This window comes from Mesoplodon densirostris, chromosome 2 (genome assembly GCF_025265405.1).
Source record: "Mesoplodon densirostris isolate mMesDen1 chromosome 2, mMesDen1 primary haplotype, whole genome shotgun sequence".
NCBI classification, from domain to species: Eukaryota; Metazoa; Chordata; class Mammalia; order Artiodactyla; family Ziphiidae; genus Mesoplodon; species Mesoplodon densirostris.
The window spans coordinates 127,880,795-127,903,674 of record NC_082662.1 but is presented as its reverse complement, the minus strand read 5'-3'; the positions used below and the strand labels follow the sequence as shown (position 1 = coordinate 127,903,674).

General features: G+C 35.9%; 1 protein-coding gene across 4 annotated transcripts in view; it reads right to left on the bottom strand.

The window, feature by feature from the left end:
- Positions 1 to 22,880, bottom strand: part of AKT3 (AKT serine/threonine kinase 3) — a 406,674-nt gene that overhangs the window by 177,022 nt on the left and 206,772 nt on the right. For all 4 annotated transcript variants that reach the window (XM_060090902.1, XM_060090903.1, XM_060090905.1 and 1 more), the window contains one exon: positions 17,107 to 17,251. In XM_060090902.1, coding sequence (XP_059946885.1) covers positions 17,107 to 17,251 — 145 coding nt within the window. The remainder of the gene's footprint in view (positions 1 to 17,106; positions 17,252 to 22,880) is intronic.

Below are 22,880 nucleotides of genomic sequence, written 5' to 3'. Positions count from 1 at the left end.
TGCCGAAAAATCTGAAAGAGAAATTAAGGAAACACTCCCATTTACCACTGCAACAAAAAGAATAAAATATCTAGGAATAAACCTACCTAAGGAGACAAAGGACCTGTATGCAGAAAATTATAAGACACTGATGAAAGAAATCAAAGATGACACAAAGAGATGGAGAGATATACCATGTTCTTGGATTGGAAGTATCAATATTGTGAAAATGACTCTACTGCCCAAAGCAATCTACAGATTCAATGCAATCCCTATCAAACCACCACTGGCATTTTTCACAGAACTAGAACAAAAAATTTCACTATTTGTATGGTAACACAAAAGACCCCAAATAGCCAAACCAATCTTGAGAACGAAAAACACAGCTGGAGGAATCAGGCTCTCTGACTTCAGACTATACTACAAAGCTACAGTAATCAAGACAGTATGGTACTAGCACAAGAACAGAAATATAGATCAATGGAACAGGATAGAAAGCCCAGAGATAAACCCATGCAAATATGGTCATCTTATCATTGATAAAGGAGACAGGAATGTACAGTGGAGAAAGGACAGCCTCTTCAATAAGTGGTGCTGGGAAAACTGGACAGGTACATGTTAAAGTATGAGAGTAGAACACTCCCTAACACCATATACAAAAATAAGCTCAAAATGGATTAAAGACCTAAATGTAAGGCCAGAAACTATCAAACTCTTAGAGGAAAACATAGGCAGAACACTCTATGACATAAATCACAGCAAGATCCTTTTTGACCCACCGCCTACAGAAATGGAAATAAAAACAAAATAAACAAAAGGGACCTAATGAAACTTCAAAGCTTTTGCACAGCAAAGGAAACCGTAAACAAGACCAAAAGACAACCCTCAGAATGGGAGAAAATATTTGCAAATGAAACAATTGACAAAGGATTAATCTCCAAAATTTATAAGTAGCTCATGCAGCTCAATAGCAAAAAAACAAACAACCCAATCCAAAAATGGGCAGATGACCTAAATAGACATTTCTCCAAAGAAGATATACAAATTGCGAACAAACACATGAAAGAATGCTCTACATCATTAATCATTAGAGAAATGCAAATCAAAACTACAATGAGTTATCATCTCACACCGGTCAGAATGGCCATCATTAAAAAATCTACAAACAATAAATGCTGGAGGGGGTGTGGAGAAAAGGGAATACTCTTGAACTGCTGGTGAGAATGTGAATTGGTACAACCACTATGGAGTACAGTATGGAGGTTCCTTAAAAAACTACAAATAGAACTACCAGCAATCCCACTACTGGGCATATACCCTGAGAAAACCATAATTCAAAGAGTCATGTACCAAAATGTTCATTGCAGCTCTATTTACAATAGCTAGGACATGGAAGCAACCTAAGTGTCCATCATTGGATGAATGGATAAAGAAGATGTGGCACATGTATACAATGGAATATTACTCAGCCATAAAATGAAACAAAATTGAGTTATTTGTAGTGAGTTGCATGGATCTAGAGTCTGTCATACAGAATGAAGTAAGTCAGAAAGAGATAGACAAATACAGTATGCTAACACATATATATGGAATCTAAAAAAAAAAATGTCATGAAGAACCTAGGGGTAAGACGGGAATAAATACACTGACCTACTAGAGAATGGACTTGAGGATATGGGGAGGGGGAAGGGTAAGCTGTGACAAAGTGAGAGAGTGGCATGGACATATATACACTACCAAACGTAAAATAGATAGCTATTGGGAAGCAGCTGCATAGCACAGGGAGATCAGCTCAGTACTTTGTGACCACCTAGACGGGTGGGATAGGGAGTGTTGGAGGGAGGGAGACGCAAGAGCAAAGAGATATGGGAACATATGTATATGTATAACTGATTCACTTTGTTATAAAGGAGAAACTAAAACACCATTGTAAAGCAATTATACTCCAATAAAGATGTTTAAAAAAAACTGTCACTGTTTGCATGATACTATACATCAAAAATCTTAAAGATGCTACCAGAAAACTAATAGAACTAACTAATCAATGAATTTGGTAAAGTTGCAGGACACAAAACTAATACATAGAAATCTGTTGCATTTCTATACACTAAAAACAAAGATCAGAAACGGATTTTAACAAAACAATCCCATTTGCCATTGCATCAAAAAAGAGTAAAATATCTAGGAATAAACCTACCTAAGGAGACCAAAGACATGAACTCTGAAAACTCTAAGACACTGATGAAAGAAATTGAAGACATTGCAAACCATTGGAAAAAGAGACCATGTTCTTGGATTGGAAGAACGAATGTGGTCAGAATGACTATACTGTCCAAGGCAATCTACAGTTTCAATGTAATTCCTATCAAATTATCAATGGCATTTTTCAAAGAATTAGAACAAAAAATTTTTAAATTTGTATGGAAACACAAAGGACCCTTTATAGCCAAAAGAATCCTGAGAAAGACAAACAGTGCTGGGAGAATCAGGCTATCTGACTTCAGACTATACTACAAAGCTACAGTCATCAAAACAGTATGGTACTGTCACAAAAACACAAAAATATAGATCAATGGAACAGGATAGAAAGTACAGAGATAAACCACACACCTATGGTCACCTAATCTATGAAAAAGGAGGCAAGAATGCACAATGGAGGAATTCTTCCATAAGAGGCACTGGGAAAACTGGACAACTAGATGTAATAGAATGAAATTAGAACATTCTCTAATACCATACACAAAAATAAATTCAAATGCATTAAGACATAAATGTAACACCAGATACTATAAAACTCTTAGAGAAAAACATGGGCAGAACACTCTCTGACATAAATGGCAGTAACGTCTTTTTTGATCCACCTCTGAAAGTAAAGAAAATAAAAACAAAAATAAACAAATGTGATCTAATTAAGCATAAAAGCTTTTGCTCAGAAAAGGAAACCATAAACAAAACAAAAAGAAAACCCATAGAATGGGAGAAAATATCTACAAACGAAGCAACAGACAAGGGATTAATCTCCAAAGTATACAAAGAGCTCATACAGCTCAGTATCAAAAAAACAAACCCATTTAAAAAGTGGACCAAAGATCTAAACAGATATTTCTCCAAAGACATACAGATGACCAAGAGACACATGAAAAGTTGCTCAACATCACTTATTATTAGAGAAATGCAAACCAAAACTACAGTGAGGTACCACCTCACACAGGTCAGAATGGCCATCATCAAAAAATCTAGAAAGAATAAATGCTGGAGAGGGTGTGGAGAAAACGGAACCCTCTTGCACTGTTGGTGGGAAAGTAAATTGATACAGCCTCTATGGAGAACAGTATGAAGATACCTTAAAAAACTAAAAATAAAGCTACCATAGGATCCAGCAATCCCATTCCTGGGCATATACCCAGAGAAAACCATAATTCAAAAAGATACATGCACCCCAATGTTTACTGCATCGCTATTTACAACAGCCAGGACATGGAAGCAACCTAAATATCCATCAATGGAGGAATGGATAAGGAAGATGTGGTACATATATACAATGGAATATTACTCAGCCATAAGAAAGAATGAAATAATGCCATTTTCAGCGACATGGTTGGATCTAGAGTTTGTCATACTGAGTGAAGTAAGTCAGACAGAGAAAACAATATCATATGATATCACTTATATGTGGAATCTAAAGAAATGGTACAAATGAACCCATTTACAAAATAGAAGTTGAGTCACAGATGTCGAAAATAAACTTGTGGTTATCAGGGGGGAAAGGAGGGGAAGGGATAAATTGGGAGATTCGAATTTGACATATACATACCATATATAGAACAGATAAATAATAAGAACCTGATGAAGAGCACAGGGAACTCTATTCAGTACTTTATAATGACCTATATGGGAACGGAATCTAAAAAAGAGTGGATATATGTATATGCACAACTGACTCTGCTTTACAGCAGAAACTAACACAACACTGTAAATCAACTATACTCCAATTAAAAAATGAAAAAAAAATAAGAAGAATGAAAAACTGATGTAACCAAAAGCTGGTTCTTTGAGAAAATCAATAAAATTGATACATCTCTAGCCAGATTATTCAGGAAAAGAAAGAAGATGCAAATAACTAATATTAGGAATGAGAGAGGTAACAGCATTACAGATTCTACAGATACTGAAAGGATCCCAAGGGAGTATTATAAACAACTTTATGTCCATAAAATCAACAACTTATATGAAGTGAACAAATTCCTTGAAAGGTTCAAATTCAAAGGTTACTCTAGAAGAAATAGATAATTTGAATATCCTATATCTATCAAGGAAATTGAATTGTGGTCAAAAATCTTTCAACAAGAAAACTCTAGGACCAGATGGTTCACTGGTGAATATGTCTGTAGATACATGTAAAAATTCTAAAAATTTTAGAATGAATGGTTTCACTCCTTTTCAATAATATTTACTACCGATAATCTTGATAATTTTTCCAAATGTCAAGTTACACTGTCTTAATCATTTAGTAGCATCTCTAATTCAAAGAAAAGTAGCAAGAGATAGGGAAAATAACCAAGTATATATATATATATATATATATATATATTTTTTTTTTTTTTGCGGTATGCGGGCCTCTCACTGTTGTGGCCTCCCCCGTTGCGGAGCACAGGCTCCGGACGCGCAGGCTCCGGACGCACAGGCTCAGCGGCCATGGCTCACGGGCCCAGCCGCTCCGCGGCATATGGGATCCTCCCAGACCGGGGCACGAACCCGTATCCCCTGCATCGGCAGGCGGACTCTCAACCACTTGCGCCACCAGGGAGGCCCCAAGTATATTTATTAATTCAACTAAAAACCAAAGACGTCACTCTAAATATACAGAATAGAGTTAACAGAATTATTGTTATTTGAACAAACAGTAGGTAATACTAAGTAATTCCATTTTCATTAACAGGTTTTTAAAAATCAAGTAATACTATATTACCACAAAGCTCTTTGTGCTAGGTAGTCTCCAAAAATGGCAGACACTAATTCCTCCAGTCCCGACTCCCTGTATGTACATGCCATTCCTCCCATGAAGAAGTGGAGTCAACTTTCCCTGTCCCTGGGCTGGCTTTGAGTCCAGCTTTAAACACAAAATACCATCAAAGTGATAGAGTGCCAGTTCCGGACTTAGCCTTTAAGTCTGGGAGCGTATGCTTTCTCCTTCTTGGAAAAGTTTCATTCTTAAAAGTCAGCTCTCATGCTGTAAGGAAGTCCAGGCTATCTGCTGGAGAGAAAGGCCATATGGAGAGGCCCTGGAATATGAGACATCACATGAACAGAGAGCTCACTGGAGGAGAACCAAAAATCCAGACATGGGAGAAAGGCTTTCATGGATCTTCCAGCCCAGTCCATGTGCCAGCTGAATACAGCTGCTTGAAAGGTCCAAGTGAGACCAGCAGAATTGCCCAGGCAAACCACAAAATCAGAAGAAATTATATACTGTCATTGTTTTAAGATATTAAACTTGGGAACTTTACTTCACAGCAGTGAAGAACTGACAGACATTATTCTCATAAATAAGCCATAATGTTATTTTTATTGCTCAAAGCTTCATTTGAACAGTACCCACTTAATTTTATATCTAAAAATACTGGGAAATGATACTTGCTGTGTCCCATTACTAAATATCATATAAACTGAAAATGAATTCTGGGGATAAAAATTAGAAAATAAGCTGTAAATTGCTTTATGACATTTTCACATGAAAAGCAATATATAATAATGAAATAGTACCATATTCTTTAAGGATTGTAATTCTTAGGGACAAGGAGGTTTTCAAAAAGGATGACAGCCTTAACGCTAAATTTCATAGCTTCTGTCAGTATGTCAATCTTAAAAAAAATGAGGAATTTACATGGAAACATATTACTAACAAAAATTTACATTACTATATAAAATTTATATTAGTATATGATAAAATGAGAAACATTTATCGTATCTATTTTGATAAAACTTTGGAAAATTTAAAAATTATCTTTAATACCAAATGTTCATCTTTAGTGCAGTATACACGGTGATTATCTAGTCTTTACAAATGTAATGTAAACTATTTTCCTCTTTTGGATGGTGTTAAGGGAAAAGATACAATAAGATTTTAATTAAAAATAAGAGCATAACATACTATTTACAATAGCCAAGATATAGAAGCAAACTAAGTGTCCATGAATGGATAAAGATATGATACACACACACATACACACACACACACACACACACACACACACACACACAAAATGGAATATTACTCAGCCATGAAAAAAGAACGAAATAATGCCATTTGCAACAACGTGGATGGACATAGAGATTACCATACTAAGTGAAGGTAAGTCAGAGAAAGACAAATATTACATCACTTATATGTGGAAACTTTTTAAAAAGTACAAATGAATTATTTCCAAAACAGAAACAGACTCACAGACATAGAAAACAATCTATGGTTACCGAAGGGGAAACCAACACAAACTGTAAATCAACTAACACAATACTGTATATCAACTACACTTTAATAAAAAAATTTTAAAAATAAGAGCTGAAACTAGTGCAATATTGTAAATCAACAACATTTCAATAAAAAAATTTTTTTAAAACAGCATAAGACACGCTCCAGAAAAATTAACCCTCTAAAATCCAAACCTAAGAATTTATTAGGGAAATATTTTACAGAGTTATACTCTTTCTTTTACATAATCTCTAACATATCAATGTGGCTGTTTTAGGTTAAGAGATGCATGTGCATATACAAAAAGTGCTTACTCAGTATATTCAAATCACACACACTAGAATGTAAGAAAAAGATTGTCTAGCCCCAAAATTAGGTTACAAATATTTATATATAATTGAAGAGGAATACAAGGAAAAAAATACAATGGTTTTAGCATATTTGGTCAAAAAAGATTAATTCCACATATATTTACAATGTAAGTAATAAACCAAATAAGGCCCATGGAGTGAAAAGGAGGCTTTCAAGAAGTTCACTTCTCTGCCCACTTCCTCTAGTGCTTTTGCCCAAGGAAGGGGAAGCTTTAATCTTATCAGTCAACTTCTACAACACTGATTATGCTGCTCCTCCCTCTGGGTAGGAAGTGAGAGATCACTTGATTTCAGCAGGTCTGTTCTTTTATTCCTCTCCTTCTCTGTATGCTAGCCATTGTTATCAGTTATGGTAGTCAGGCAGTAAGTAAGAAAATTCCAAGAACTGGAATCAGACAAAATGGGAATATAGGAGGTACTGATTATACTTCTTACCTAAGTCATGAGATGATAAACAGCTGCTCCCAGAGAGGTCTATATTGGTTACTTGAAAACTAAGCAGAATTTTTATTCCCATTTGACTATTAATCCTTTTATGCTGTGCCGCTTCACATACATGACAGGGTATAGATAATGGCAGCTTGGCAGACCAAGATTAAGCATTCCTGCGTCCTCTAATCCAGTAGACCCCAACCTTTTTGGCACCAGGGACTGGTTTCGTGGAAGACAATTTTAACATGGACTGAGGGTGGGAGGGATGGTTGAGGCAGTTACGCAAACAATGGGGACCAATGGGGAGTGACACATGAAGCTTCGCTTGCTCACCCGCTGCTCACTTCCTGCTGTGCAGCCTGGCGGGGGTGTGTGTGGATGAGGGGGGGTTGGGGACCCCTGCTGTAATCAAATTCCTTTGAAAAATCATCTTTTAATTTAAACAAAGATCAGCACTAGAATCTGGTTGCAAGGCCTTTGCCTCTTCTCTCCGCCACCAGTATCCTTCCCTCTCCAAGAGTTTCAAGCTGCACAGCAGACACTATGGCAATACTCTACCACATCTGTCTGATCCAGGTAACAGAGAGCAGTTAAGACAATTCTCAGCATAGCTACTATAATCACTAGATATTCTCTTCATCCTAGTGCCCATTTGTCAAAAAGTGAACAAAGAAGAAAATATATTCAGTAAATTATGAGAAGGATATTCATTTTTTTAAAACATCTTTATTGGGGTATAATTGCTTTACAATGGTGTTAGTTTCTGCTATATAACAAACTGAATCAGCCTTACATAAACATACATCCCCATATCTCCTCCCTCTTGTGTCTCCCTCCAACCCTCCCTATGCTCCCAAGTGGACACAAAGCACCAAGCTGATCTCCCTGTGCTATGCGCTGCTTCCCACTAGCTAGCTATCTTACATTTGGTAGTATATATATGTCCATGCCACACTCTCATTCGTCCCTGCTTACCCTTCCCCTTCCCTGTCTCCTCAAGCCCATTCTCTACATCTGCTTCTTTATTCCTTCCTGTCCTGCCCCTAGTTATACAGAACCTTTTTTTTTTTAGATTCCATATACATGTGTTAGCATATGGTATTTGTTTTTCTCTTTCTGTCTTACTTCACTCTGTATGACAGATTCTAGGTCCATCCACCTCACTACAAATAACTCAGTTTCATTTCTTTTTATGGCTGAGTAATATTCCATTGTATATATGTGCCACATCTTCTTTATCCATTCATCTGTCGATAGACACTTAGGTTGCTTCCATGTCTTGGCTATTGTAAATAGAGCTGCAATGAACATTGTGGTACATGACTCTTTTTGAATTATGGTATTCTCAGGGTATATGCCCAGTAGTGGGATTGCTGGGTCAAATGGTAGTTCTATTTGTAGTTTTTTAAGGAACCTCCATACTGTTCACCATACTGGCTCTATCAATTTACATTCCCACCAGCAGTGCAAAACGGTTCCCTTTTCTCCACACCCTCACACTCTCCAGCATTTACTGTTTGTAGATTTTTTGTTTGTTTGTTTGTTTGTTTTTTGCGGTTCACGGGTCTCTCACTGCTGTGGCCTCTCCCGTTGCGGAGCACAGGCTCCAGACACGCAGGCCCAGCGGCCATGGCTCACAGGCCCAGCCACTCCGCAGAATGTGCGATCTTCCCGGACCGGGGCACGAACCCATGTCCCCTGCATCGGCAGGCGGACTCTCAACAACTACGCCACCAGGGAAGCCTTGTTTGTAGATATTTTGATGATGGCCATTCTGACTACTGCAAGGTGATACCTCATTGTGATTTTGATTTGCATTTCCCTAATGATTAGTGATATTGAGAAACCTTTCATGTTTTTGATGGCAATCTGTATATCTCCTTTGGAGAAATGTCTATTTAGGTCTTCTGCCCATTTCTGGATTAGGTTGTTTGTTTTTTTGATATTGAGCTGCATGAGCTGCCTGTGTATTTTGCAGATTAATCCTTTGTCAGTTGCTTCGTTTGCAAATATTTTCTCCCATTCTCAGGGTTGTCTTTTCATCTTGTTTATGTTTTCCTTTGCTGTGCAAAAGTTTTAAGTTTCATTAGGCCCCATTTGTTTATTTTTCTTTTTATTTCCATTTCTCTGCGAGGTGGGTCAAAAAGGATCTTGCTGTGATGTATGTCTTAGAGTGTTCTGCCTGTTTTCCTCTAAGAGTTTGATAGTGCCCGGCCTTATATTTAGGTCTTTAATCCATTTTGAGCTCATTTTTGTTGTTGTTGTTCTTGTTGTTTTTTGCGGAATGCGGGCCTCTCACTGTTGTGGCCTCTCCCGTTGTGGAGCACAGGCTCTGGACGCGCAGGCTCAGTGGCCATGGCTCATGGGCCCAGCTGCTCCGTGGCATGTGGGATCTTCCCGGACTGGGGCACGAATCCGTGTCCCCTGCATCGGCAGGCGGACTCTCAACCACTGCGCCATCAGGGAAGCTCTTGTGTCCATTTTTCTGTAAGGTATTAGGGAGTGTTCTAATTTCATTCTTTTACATGTAGATGTCCAGTTTTCCCAGCACCACTTATTAAAGAGGCTGTCTTTTCTCCATTGTATATTCTTACCTCTTTTATCAAGATAAGGTTACCATATGTGCATGGGTTTATCTCTGGACTTTCTAGCCTGTTCCATTGATCTATATTTCTGTTTTTGTGCCACTACAATACTGTCTTGGTTACTGTAGGTTGTAGTAGAGTTTGAAGTCAGGGAACCTGATTCCTCCAGCTCCGGGTTTCTTTCTCAAGATTGCTTTGGCTATTTGGGGTCTTTTGTGTTTCCATACAAATTGTGAAATGTTTTGTACTACTTCTGTGAAAAACACCATTCGTAGTTTGATAGGGATTGCACTGAATCTGTAGATTGCTTTGGGTAGTACAGTCATTTTTCACAATGTTGATTCTTCCAATCCAAGAACATGGTATATCTCTCCATCTGTATTTATTTATTTCATTAGTGTCTTATAGATTTCTGCATACAGGTCTTTTGTCTCCTTAGGTAGATTTATTCCTAGGTATTTTATTCTTTTTGTTGCAGTGGTAAATGGGAGTGCTTCCTTAATTTCTCTTTCAGATTTTTCATCATTAGTGTATAGGAATGCAAGAGATTTCTGTGCATTAATTTTATATCCTGCTACTTTATCAAATTCATTGATTAGCTCTAGTAGTTCTTTGGTAGCATCTCTGGGATTCTCTATGTATAGTATCATGTCATCTGCAAACAGTGACAGTTTTACTTCTTCTTTTCTGATTTGGATTCTTTTTTTTTTTCTTTTCTGATTGCTGTAGCTAAAACTTCCAAAACTGTGTTGAATAATAGTGGTAAGAGGGGGCAACCTTGTCTTGTTCTAGATCTTAGTGGAAATGGTTTCATTTTTTCACCAGTGAGAATGAAGTTGGCTGTAGCATATATGGTGTTTATTATGTTGAGGTAAGTTCCCTCTATACTTATTTTCTGGAGAGTTTTTATCATAAATCGGTGTTGAATTTTGTCAAAAGCTTTTTCTTGCTAAAGCTTTAACAAGATGATCATATGGTTTTTCTCCTTCAATTTTTTAATATGGTTTATCACACTGATTGATTTGTGTATATTGAAAAATCCTTGCATTCCTGGAATAAACCCCACTTGATCATGGTGTATGATCATTTTAATGTGCCTTTGGATTCTGTTTGCTAGTATTTTGTTGAGGATTTATGTATCTATGTTCATCAGTGATATTGGTCTGTAGTTTCCTTTTCTTGTGACATCTTTGTCTGGTTATGGTATCAGGGTGATGGTGGCCTCATAGAATGTGTTTGGGAACGTTCTTCCCTCTGCTATATTTTGGAAGAATTTGAGAAGGATAGGTATTAGCTCTTCTCTAAATGTTTGATAGAATTCACCTGTGAAGCCATTTGGTCCTGGGCTTTTGTTTGTTGGAAGATTTTTAAATCACAGTTTCAATTTCAGTGCTTGTGATCGGTCTGCTCATTTTTTCAATTTCTTCCTGGTTCAGTCTTGGAAGGTTGTGCTTTTCTAAGAATTTGTCCACTTTTTCCAGGTTTTCCATTTTACTGGCATATAGTTGCTTGTAGTAGTCCCTCATGATCCTTTGTATTTCTGCTGTGTCAGTTGTTACGTCTCCTTTTACATTTCTAACTCTATTGATTTGAGTCTTCTCCCTTTTTTTCTTGATGAGTCTGGGTAAGGCTTTATCAATTTTGTTTATCTTCTCAAAGAGCCAGCTCTTAGTTTTTTTTTATCTTAGCTCTTGTTTCCTTCATTTCTTTTTCATTTATTTCTGATCTGATCTTTAAGATTTATTTTCTTCTGCTAACTTTGGGTTTTTTTCCCCTTCTTTCTCTAACTGCTTCAGGTGTAAGGTTAGGTTGTTTATTTGAGATGTTTCTTGTTTCTTGAGGTAGGTATTGCTATAAACTTCCCCCTTAGAATAGCTTTCGCTGAATTCCATAGGTTTTGGGTCCTCGTGTTTTCATTGTCATTTCTTTCTAGGTATTTTTTGATTTCCTCTTTGATTTCTTCAGTGATGTCTTGGTTATTTAGTAGTATTGTTTAGCCTCCACATATTTGTATTTTTCACAGATTTTTTTTTCTGTAATTGATATTTAGTCTTATGGCATTGTGGTCAGAAAAGATACATGATATGATTTCAATTTTATTGAATTTGCCAAGGCTTGATTTTGACCAAGATATGATCTATCCTGGAGAATGTTCCATGAACACTTGAGAAGAAATTGTATTTTGTTGTTTTTGGATGGAATGTCCTGTAAACATCAATTAAGTCTATCTTGTTTAATGTATCATTTAAAGCTTTTGTTTCCTTATTTTCATTTTGGATGATCGGTCTATTGGTGAAAGTGGGGTGTTAAAATCCCCTACTATGATTGTGTTACTGTCGATTTCCCCTTTTTTCGCTGTTAGCATTTGCCTTATGTATTGAGGTGCTCCTATGTTGGGTGCATATTTACAATTGTTATATCTTCTTCTTGGATTGATCCCTTGATCATTACGTAGTGTCCTTATTTGTCTCTTGTAATAGTCTTTCATTTAAAGTCTATATTGTCTCATATGAAAATTGCTACTCCAGCTTTCTTCTGATTTCCATTTACATGGAATATCTTTTTCCATCCCCTCACTTTCAGTCTGTATTTGTCCCTAGGTCTGAGGTGATTTTCTTGTAGACAGCATATATACAGGTATTGTGTTTTTATCCATCCAGCCCTTCTATGCCTTTTGTTTGGAGCATTTAATTCATTTATATTTAAGGTAGTTATTGATATGTATGTTCCTATTACCATCTTTTAAATTGTTTTGGGTTTGTTATTGTTGGTCTTTTCCTTCTCTTGTGTTTCCTGCCTAGAGAAGTTCCTTTAGCATTTATTGTAAAGCTGGGTTGGTGGTGGTGAATTATCTTAGCTTTTGCTTGTTTGTAAAAGTTTTAATTTCTCTGTCAAATCTAAATGAGATCCTTGCTAGAAGAGTAATCTTGGTTGTAGGTTTTTCCATTTCATCACTTTAAATATGTCCTGCCACTCCCTTCTGGCTTGCAGTGTTTCTACTGAAAGATCAGCTGTTGACGTTATGGGGATTCCCTTGTATGTTATTTGTTGTTTTTCCCTTGCTGCTTTTAATATTGTTTATTTAATTTTTGATAGTTTGATTAATATGTGTCTTATCGTGTTTCTCCTTGGTTTTATCCTGTATGGGACTCTCTGTGCTTCCTGGACTTGTTTGACTACTTCCTTTCCCATATTAGGGAAGTGTTCAACTATAATCTCTCCAAATATATTCTCAGTCCCTTTCTTTTTCTCTTCTTCTTCTGGGACCCCTATAATTCAAATGTTGGTGCATTTAATCTTGTCCAAGAGGTCTCTGAGACTGTCCTCAATTCTTTTCATTCTTTTTTCTTCATTCTGCTCTGAGGTAGTTATTTCCACTATTTTATCTTTCAGGTCACTTATCCGTTCTTCTGCCTCAGTTATTCTGCTATTGATTCCTTTAGTTCTTCTAGGTCCTTGTTAAACATTTCTTGTATTTTTTCCATTCTATTTCCAAGATTTTGGGTCATCTTTCCTATCATTCCTCTGAATTCTTTTTCAGGTAGACTGCCTATTTTCCCTTCATTTGTTTGGTCTGGTGAGTTTCTACTTTGCTCCTTCATCTGCTGTGTGTTTCTATGTCTTCTCATTTTGCCTAACTTACTGTGTTTGGGGTCTCCTTTCGCAGGCTGCAGGTTCGTTGTTCCCATTGTTTTTGGTGTCTGGCCCCAGTGGCTAAGGTTGTTTCAGTGGGTTGTGTAGGCTTCCTGGTAGAGGGGACTGGTGTCTGTGTTTTGGTGTATGAGGCTGGACCTTGTCTTTCTGGTGGGCAGGACCACGCCCAGTGGTGTGCTTTGGGGTGTCTGTGACGTTTTTATGATTTTAGGCAGCCTTCCCACTAATGGGTGGGGTTGTGTTCCTGTCTTGCTAGTTGTTTGGCATAGGGTGTCCAGCACTGTAACTTGCTGGTTGTTGAGTGTAGCTGGCTCTTCCCATTGAGATGGAGATCTCTGAGAGAGCTTTTACTATTTGATATTACATGGGGCCGGGAGGTCTCTGCTGGACCAATGTCCTGAACTCAGTTCTCCCACCTCAGAGGCTCAGGCCTGACACCTGGCCAGAGCACTAAGACCCTGTTAGCCACACAGCCAGGTATGAGGGGAGTTTCTTGCCTTTTGGGAAGTCTGAGGTCTTCTGCCAGCATTCAGTAGGTGTTCTGTAGGAGCTGTTCCTCATGTAAATGTATTTTTGATGTATTCGTGGGGAGGAAGGTGATGCCTTACTCCTCCACCGTCCTGAAGCTATCTCTCAGAGAAGGATATTCTTATCTGAAAATATTTGTGTTTACAATCTAAAATTAAAAATAATCTGAACTTGTAAAATTATTTTTAAAACTGACATTCATAAAGGATATATAGCTGACTCCTGAACAACATGGGTTTGAGCTCTGTGGATCCATTTACATGTGGATTTTTTCTACTGATTTTTTTTGATCCACTGTTGGTTGAATCCTCAAATGCAGAATCACAGATACAAAACAAGAGTGCATATGGAGGGAATGCTGCATCAGAGGAACCACAGATAGGGGGAACTGGGACACAGAGGGCCAACTATAACTTATAGGCAGATTTTTAACTGTGCAGAGGGCAGCTCAACAAGCCTCTGTGTTGTTCATGTGTCAACTGTAGTTTTAGAGTCATCTTAAGGAAATGATAGTAATATTTCACCCTTTTGAACCAAGTTATTGCGATTGTTATAGCATAGTTAGTGGTACAAATGTTCTTTTTCTGGACTCTTTGTTATTTCAAACTATTTTATACTATTTCATTTTAAATAAAATTTTAAAATTACAATGGAAATAAGATATAAGCTAAATAAGACAATGGACCCCCACCCCCCAAATTCAAAATACTTCTATCAGTTTTTCATTTTGGAGACTTAGTTTCAACAAGAGAATTCTAGGAGACTCCACTTTAAAAATATGTGAATGTTTAATTATCTTTATGTGGATAAAGTAGAATACTAGCTAATAATAGCTAATATTCATTGAGCACTTAGTATATATGCACTTCACATATATTCTAAACTATATTTTAATCCTCACAACTCTATGAGGTAAGTACCACTGTTATCTCCCTTTTATAGATAAAGGGAATAAAGTACAGAAGGATTAAGGGACTTTCCCCACAATTACACACATTGTAGACCCAGGACATGAACTCAAGCAGCAGGACAACAAAAACCTCACTTTCTACCAGTATTCTATAATATTAAAATTCTACTGATTTTTCCAAGAGTGTGCTAATATAAAATGAAATTAACTAATATTCAAGCACTGTGTAAATGCAACAATTTGACATACTATTTTGAGAAACAGAGTACAAATATAAGAGACCTTATGTGTATAATTTTGTTTCTAATATAGCTCGGTTATGTAATGACTATAACAATTATAGAGATTATAGAAGCTCAAGATATGTGAATCAATAAAAAGTAGACTGCATACTGAAGTTGCATAGTGTGTAAAGTCATTATATGCTTGAATAAGATATTTAACTTCTTTAAATACCAGAAGACTCAACTGTAAAATGGGATAACAGTACCTACCTCATATGATTCCTATGAGGATCAAATGAGATAACACATATAAAAGTACTGCTCAGAGCCTAGCACAAAATAAGCATATAATAAATCTTTATAAGTGATAATTAGTGAAGGTGATAAATTCTAAGATAATCAACAGTGGTAACAAAACAGGAAAACGTATTATGCTTTAATAATCATTTACAACCAGCCTTAACAGAAAAAGAAGGATCTTCCATAGTTTTCCACTTTTATATCTTTCAAAAGGTTGTCTCTCTTCATTCAAAGTTCTTCTGCAAATTTTCATATTCATTTCCAAAATTCTTACATCTATCAGTAACAGTATTTCTAGTTAGAGTGTTATAAACTTCCCACTTTCAACCTCTAACTGCCTAAACAGCATCTTACTATTAATCTTTCTAATTAAGAAGTTCTACAGCAGTCTAGCTTGTTACTGAACAAGGTAGTTTATTACTCAAAAGGTGAGAATAATCAGGATATGACTTTAAATTTATGAGCATAGTCAAATTTCAAATTAATTGTGTACATGTGCACATACATGAGCAAAAGAAGTTTTTTCTCTCTGAGAAGGTGGGTAAAGCTAGATTGTATTTTTCTCTTTGCAATAACTGAGGAACAAGCGAAGAGCGTTAAGGTGATTCAAAAGAAAACAGGGATACAATTCAACTGAAAAATAGAGGATTAGTCTTCAAGGAAGACATACAGCATTCTCAAACATTTGGCCAAGATCAAGTATAGAATATTATTCTAATTAGAATAGAAATTTCAGGTAAGGAAAGGACGATTAACTAAATCTAAGTTGTAACTGTAAAGCTCAGCAAGTTCACATGGTTTTAGCACATAGGAAAAAGAGGATTTGAACTCAGGCAGTCTAATTCCAAAGAGTTCTTAATCACTGTGCTAATACCAAATTACATGGATCATTACCCTAAGAATTAGCATTTTCCTACCTGAAGATTAATTTAAAATCTATTATAACAAATATATTCTAACATTAAAAATGGCATGTTCATCTATTTTGAATACTTTTACCCTTTATCTTAAAATACCACTTTTTACATAGGGAGTTGCTTTGCAATTTTCTATAGCAATGAAAAACATAATTTACAATTCTCATAAATATATAAATTGGCCATTATTATGCTGGAGCACTGAGGGAAGAAAAAATCTGTTTCTCTCATTGGCTCAGAAGCAGCCACTAAAATAAAAAGTTATAATTTCCAAGACTGTTCGCTTTCCTGCTGACATTAGTGAGACTGGGGCACCAAGCAGGAAGTATACCAGAGACATTTCACCTTCTGCTTTCAGGAGAACACAAAATGCCAAATAGAAAAGGACCATATTAGGGAAAACACTTGATTTCCAAGTTTCTAAAATAGTATTAAAAACAATAAGGGAAAAATGCAAATTATAAAGCAGTATGATGGCACATCAATCACAACTTCCTAACAAGCCCTTTCAGCATTCAGTGGTAGTTGCTGAAACACTAAAATAAAGTGATGTTTCAATTATTTGGTTTTAAACAATGACAGGTTTAAGATTCACCTGATTAAAAACCATCCACACAAATATAATAGCATATCATAAGATACTTGGCAAACAGTTTTTGCAAATGGCAGTTGTTAACATATTTTTTCTACACATATAAATGTTGTGCTGAGGAGGAGAGTAAGATGTTCTTTTCTACCTTTCTTTTATGATGGGTTGTAGAAGCATCCATCTCTTCCTCTCCTATATTATCAATTTGTGAAGTTGGACTACAATTCATTCTCTCCTCTTCTTGCCTCTGGAGTCTGTCTGCTACAGCCTGGATAGCTTCTGTCCATTCTTCCCTACAAAAACAAGAAAAAATTTCCATTAATAAAGAATTGTAATGATGTAAATATTTCTTTTATAAAATATAAAATCAACACAAAGTCTATTCCAGAGTAATACGTAAGCCCCATCTTCAAGATATACTAGCATTTATTTGGAGGTATATTAACAAAGAAGGAGGAGGAGGAGGGAGGGGGAGGAGAAGGGGAGAAGGAGAAGACGATTGTAAGAAAACTGACTAAAAATCCATTTAAAGTATGGTTAAATTTTAATTCTCTGCACACATCTTATCTATTAAGTATATAGACCCCCAAAGTTTTGCCACACTTTTTAAATGTATTGTTTAGCCATTGTAAGTCCATCACTGACATACTCAGTTTCTTTATTATGGTCCAACAGATGTTCCAAGAAAAAGCTTTCAAAGGCAAAACCTGTTCCCAGATCATATGAAAGTTTCTGTTTTAAAAAATGATAGGCACAGTTTGTAGCTTAAATAATAAATCTCAGGAGCAGTAGTATGAAGCTTTTACTTTTTGACACTTGTGCTATCAGATAAAGGATCACTTATTTCCATATAAATAAAATCAGTTTGCAGATTTCTTAAGACAAAGTCTGTTAGAATTGCATTAAATCTGTAGGTCAATCTGGAGGAAATTGCCATCTTAATAAATTAAGTCTTCCAATCCATGAACATGGTATAGCTCTCCATTTATTTAGGTCTTCAATTTTCCAATGCAGTGTTTTGTAATTTTCTGTGAAAATGTCTTGCAAATCTTTAATTGAATTTATTTCTAAGTATTCTTTTATGCTATTATGGAGGTTTAATTTTTTTCATTTTCTAATTTTTCTTGCTAGTATTTAGAAATACAATTGCTTTTTCTATGTTGACCTTTTATTCTATAGCCTTAATAAATTCATTTAATATTTCTAACAGCTTTTATTTTTCTGGATTTTCTACAAATACTACCATACTGTCTACAAATAAGAGCAATAAGTTTACTTCTTCCTTTCCAGTTTGTTTCCCTTTCATTTCTTTTTCTTGCCTTATAATGCACTAGAACAGACCATCAGTACAATGTTAAATAAAAGTCGTGAGAGCAGACATTCTTACTTTGCTCCAGATGTTAAGAGAGAAAATATCAAGCCTTTTACCTTTGAGTATTATGTAAACTGTAGTTTGTAGATACCCTTAATCAAGTTGAGTAAGTTCCCTTCCATTCCTAGCCAGCTGAGTGTTTTTGTTATGAAAGAGTGTTGAATTTTTTCAAATGCTTCTTCTGCACCTGTTGAAATGACCATGTAGTTTTCTTTTATCCTATTAATACAGTGAAATTAGTTGAATGATTTTCAGATGTTAATACAACTGAATTCTAGTATAAACTCCATTTAGTCATAATGTATTAACCTTTTTCTTGCATATTTTTTGAATTTGGTTTGTCAAACTTTTGTTAAGAAATTTTGCATTGACTATAGTCACAAGTATATTGGGCTACTTCTTTCTCCTTTTTTTAAATCAGTATTTTTAGTGAATTATAGTTGATTTACAATGCTAATTTTGCTGTACAGCAAAGTAATACAGTTAAATATATATACATGCTTTTTTTAACGTATTCTTTTCCATTATGGTTTATGATAGGATATTGAACATAGTTCCCTGTGCTGTATAGTAGGACTTTGTTGTTTCTCCATTCTATATATAAAAGCTTACATCTGCTAACCCCAACTTCCATTCTATCGCTCCCCCTACTCCCTCCCCCTTGGCAACCACCAGTCTGTTCTCTAGGTCTAAGATTCTGTTTTTGTTTCATAGATAGGTTCATTTGGGTCATATTTTAGATTCCACATATAAGCGATATCATATTTTGTCTTTCTCTTTCTGACTTACTTCACTTAGTATGATAATCTCTAGTTGCATCCATGTTGCTGCAAATGGCATTATTTCGTTCTTTTTCATGGCTGAGTAGTATTCCATTGTATATATGTACCATATCTTTATTCATTCATCTGTCGATGGATATTTAGGTTGTTTCTATGTCTTAGCTATTGTGAATAGAGCTGCTATGAACATAGGGACACATGGCTTTCTGAATTATACTTTTGTATGAATATATGCCCAGAAGTGGGATTGCTGGATCATACGCTAATTCTGTTTTTAGATTTCTGAGATACCTCCGTACCATTTTCCACAGTGGCTGCACCAACTTAAAGTCCCACCAAAAATGTAGGAGGGTTCCCTTTCCTCCACACCCTCTACAGCATTTGTTATTTGTAACTTTTTAATGATGGACATTCTGACTGGTGTGAAGTGGTACCTCATTGTAGTTTTGATTTGCATTTCTCTAATAGCAATGTTGAGCATCTTTTCATGTGCCTATTGGTCATCTATATTTGTTCTTTGGAGAAATGTCTATTTATGTCTTCTGCCCATTATTTGACTAGGCTGTTTGTTTTGTTGTTGTTATGAGCTATTTGTATAGTTTGGAAATTAAGCTCTTGTTGGTTGCAATATTTGCAAATATTTTCTCCCATTCTTGTAGGTTGTATTTTTGTTTTGTTTATCATTTCCTATGCTGTGCAAAAGCTTGTAAGTTTGGGGCTTCCCTGGTGGCGCAGTGATTGAGAGTCCGCCTGCCGATGCAGGGGACATGGGTTCGTGCCCCAGTCCGGGAAGATCCCACATGCCGCGGAGCGGCTAGGCCCGTGAGCCATGGCTTCTGAGCCTGCGTGTCCAGAGCCTGTGCTCTGCAATGGGAGAGGCCACAACAGTGAGAGGTCCACGTACCGCAAAAAAAAAAAAAAAAAGCTTGTAAGTTTGATTAGGTCTCATTTGTTTATTTTTGTTTTTATTTCTATTGCCTTAGGAGACTAACCTAAGAAAACAATGTTAAGATTTATGTCAGAGAATGTTTAGCCTATGATCTCTTCTAGGAGTTTTATAGTGTCATTTCTTATGTTTAAGTCTTTAAGCCATTTTGAGTTTATTTTTATGTATGGTGAGAGGATGTGTTCTAATTTCGTTGATTTATATGCAGCTGTCCAACTTTCACAACACCACTTGCTGAAGAGATTGTCTTTTCCCTGTTGTATATTCTTGCCCCCTTTGTTGAAGAATAATTGACAATTGGTATGTGGGTTTATATCTGGGCTCTCTGTACTGTTCCATTGATCCATATGTCTGATTTTGTGCCAGTACAACACTGTTTTGATAATTGTAGCCTTGTAGTACTGTCTGAAGTCTGGGAGGGTTATGCCTCCTGCTTTGTTCTTTTTCTTCAGGATTGCTTTGGTCATTCTGGGTCTTTTATGGTTCCATATAAATTTTAGGATTATTTGTTCTAGTTCTGTGAAAAATGTCATGGGTAATTTGATAGGGATTGCATTAAATCTGTAGATTGCTTTGGATAACATAGCCATTTTAACAATATTTATTCTTCCAATCCAAGAGCATGGGATATCTTTCCATTTCTTTGAATTATCTTCAATTTCCCTTATTAATGTTTTGTAGTTCTCAGTGTATAAGGCTTTCACCTCCTTGATCAAATTTATTCAGAAGTATTTTATTTGGGGGGATGCAATTTTGAAAGGTATTGTGTTTTTACATTCCCTGATAGTTTATCATTGGTGAAAAGAAATGCAACCGATTTCTGTATGTTAATCTTGTATCCTGCTACCTTGTTGAATTCGTTTATCATTTCTAGTAGTTTTTATGTGGAGTCTTTAGGGGTTTATATACATAGTATATTATCATCTGCATATAATAACAATTTGACCTCTTCCTTTCCAGTTTGGATACCTTTTATTTCTTCTTCTTGTTTGACTGCCGTGATTAGGACTTCCAATACTATGTTGAATAGAAGAGGTGAGAGTGGGTACCTTGTCTTGCTCCAGATTTTAGCGGGAAAGCTTTCAGCTTTTCACTACTGAGTATGATATTGGCTGTAGGTCTGTCATGAATAACTTTTATTATCTTGAGATATGTTCCCTCTATATCCACTTTTGTAAGAGTTTTAATCATGAATACATGTTGAATTTTGTTAAATGCTTTTTCTGCATCTATTGAGATGATCATGTGGTTTTTGGCTTTTATGTGGAGTACCACATTGACTGATTTGTATATGTTGATCCATCCTTGTGAACTTGGGATGAATCCCAATTGGTTATGGTGTATGATGATTTTATGTGTTGTTGGATTTGGTTTGCTAATATTTTGTTGATATAGTTCTCTCTTCTTATGATAGCACTGACCATTTTTTGGAATGAGGGTGACACTAGCTTTATAAAATGAGAAGGGAAGGGTTCCCACCTCCATTATTTTATGTAATTAATTGTGTAGGCTTGGTAATATTTCCTCTTCAAATATTTGACAGAAGTAAACATTGAAGCCATCTGGAATTGGAGTTTTTCTTCAGGAAAAATTTTTTACTCAAACCCAATACTGTTCATTAATATTGAGCTTTTCAACTTTGCCAATGTTTTCTACGGGTCAGTATCAGTAATTTGTGTCTTCCCTCTTTTTTCTATTTTTTCCTAACAATCTTACAAGCCATTTTTTGACTCTATTAAGTATTTTCAAAGAACTAACTTTTGTTTATGGATTATTCCCTATTATTTTTCTGCATTCTATTTAATTGAATTCTACTCTCTATTGTTTCCTTATTTTGGATTGCTCTGGGATTACTTTACTCTACTTTTCTACTTTCTTAAGATGGAAACTTAAGGACTAGAGAACTTTCTTCTTTTCAAACACAAGCATTAGAGGTGATACATTTCCCTCTAAGCACCTTTTGCATCCATGCTCATCAGTAATATTTGTAATTTTTTTTTTCTGATATCTTTGGTTTTGGTATCAGGGTGATGGTGGCCTCGTTGAACGAGTTTAGGAGTGATCCTCCCTCTGCAATTTTTTGGAAGAGTTTGAGAAGGATAGGTGTTAGCTCTTCTCCAAATATTTGATAGAATTCACCAGTGAAGTGATCTGGTCCTAGACTTTTGTTTGTTGGAAGATTTTCAATCACAGTTTCAATTTCAGTACCTATGATTGGTCTGGTTATATTTTCTATTTCTTCCTGGTTCAGTCTTGGAAGATTGTACCTTTCCAAGAATTTGTCCAATTCTTCCAGGTTGTACATTTTATTTGCACATAGTTGCCTGTATTAGTCTCATGATCCTTTGTATTTCTGTGGTGTCAGTTGTAATTTCTGCTTTTTCATTTCTAACTTTATTGAGTCCTCTCCCTTTTTTTCTTGATGAGTCTGGCTAAAGGTTTATCAAATTTGTTTATCTTCTGAAAGAACCAACTTTTGTTTTTATTTATCTTTGCTATTGTTTTCTTTGTTTCTATTTCATTTATTTCTGCTCCAATCTTTATGATTTCTTTCCCTCTGCTAACTTTGGGTTTCCTTTCTTCTCCTTTCTCTAGTTGCTTTAGGTGTAAGGTTAGATTGTTTATGTGAGATTTTTCTTGTTTCTTGAGGTGAGATTCAATTGCTATATACTTCCCTCTTAGAAGTGCTTTTCCTGTGTTTTGGAAACACAGTTTTGGGTCATTGTGTTTTTGTTGTCATTTGTTCTATGTATTTTTTTTTCTTTCCTCTTTGATTTCTTCAGTGATCTCTTAGTTTTTTAGCAGCACACTGTTTAGCCTCC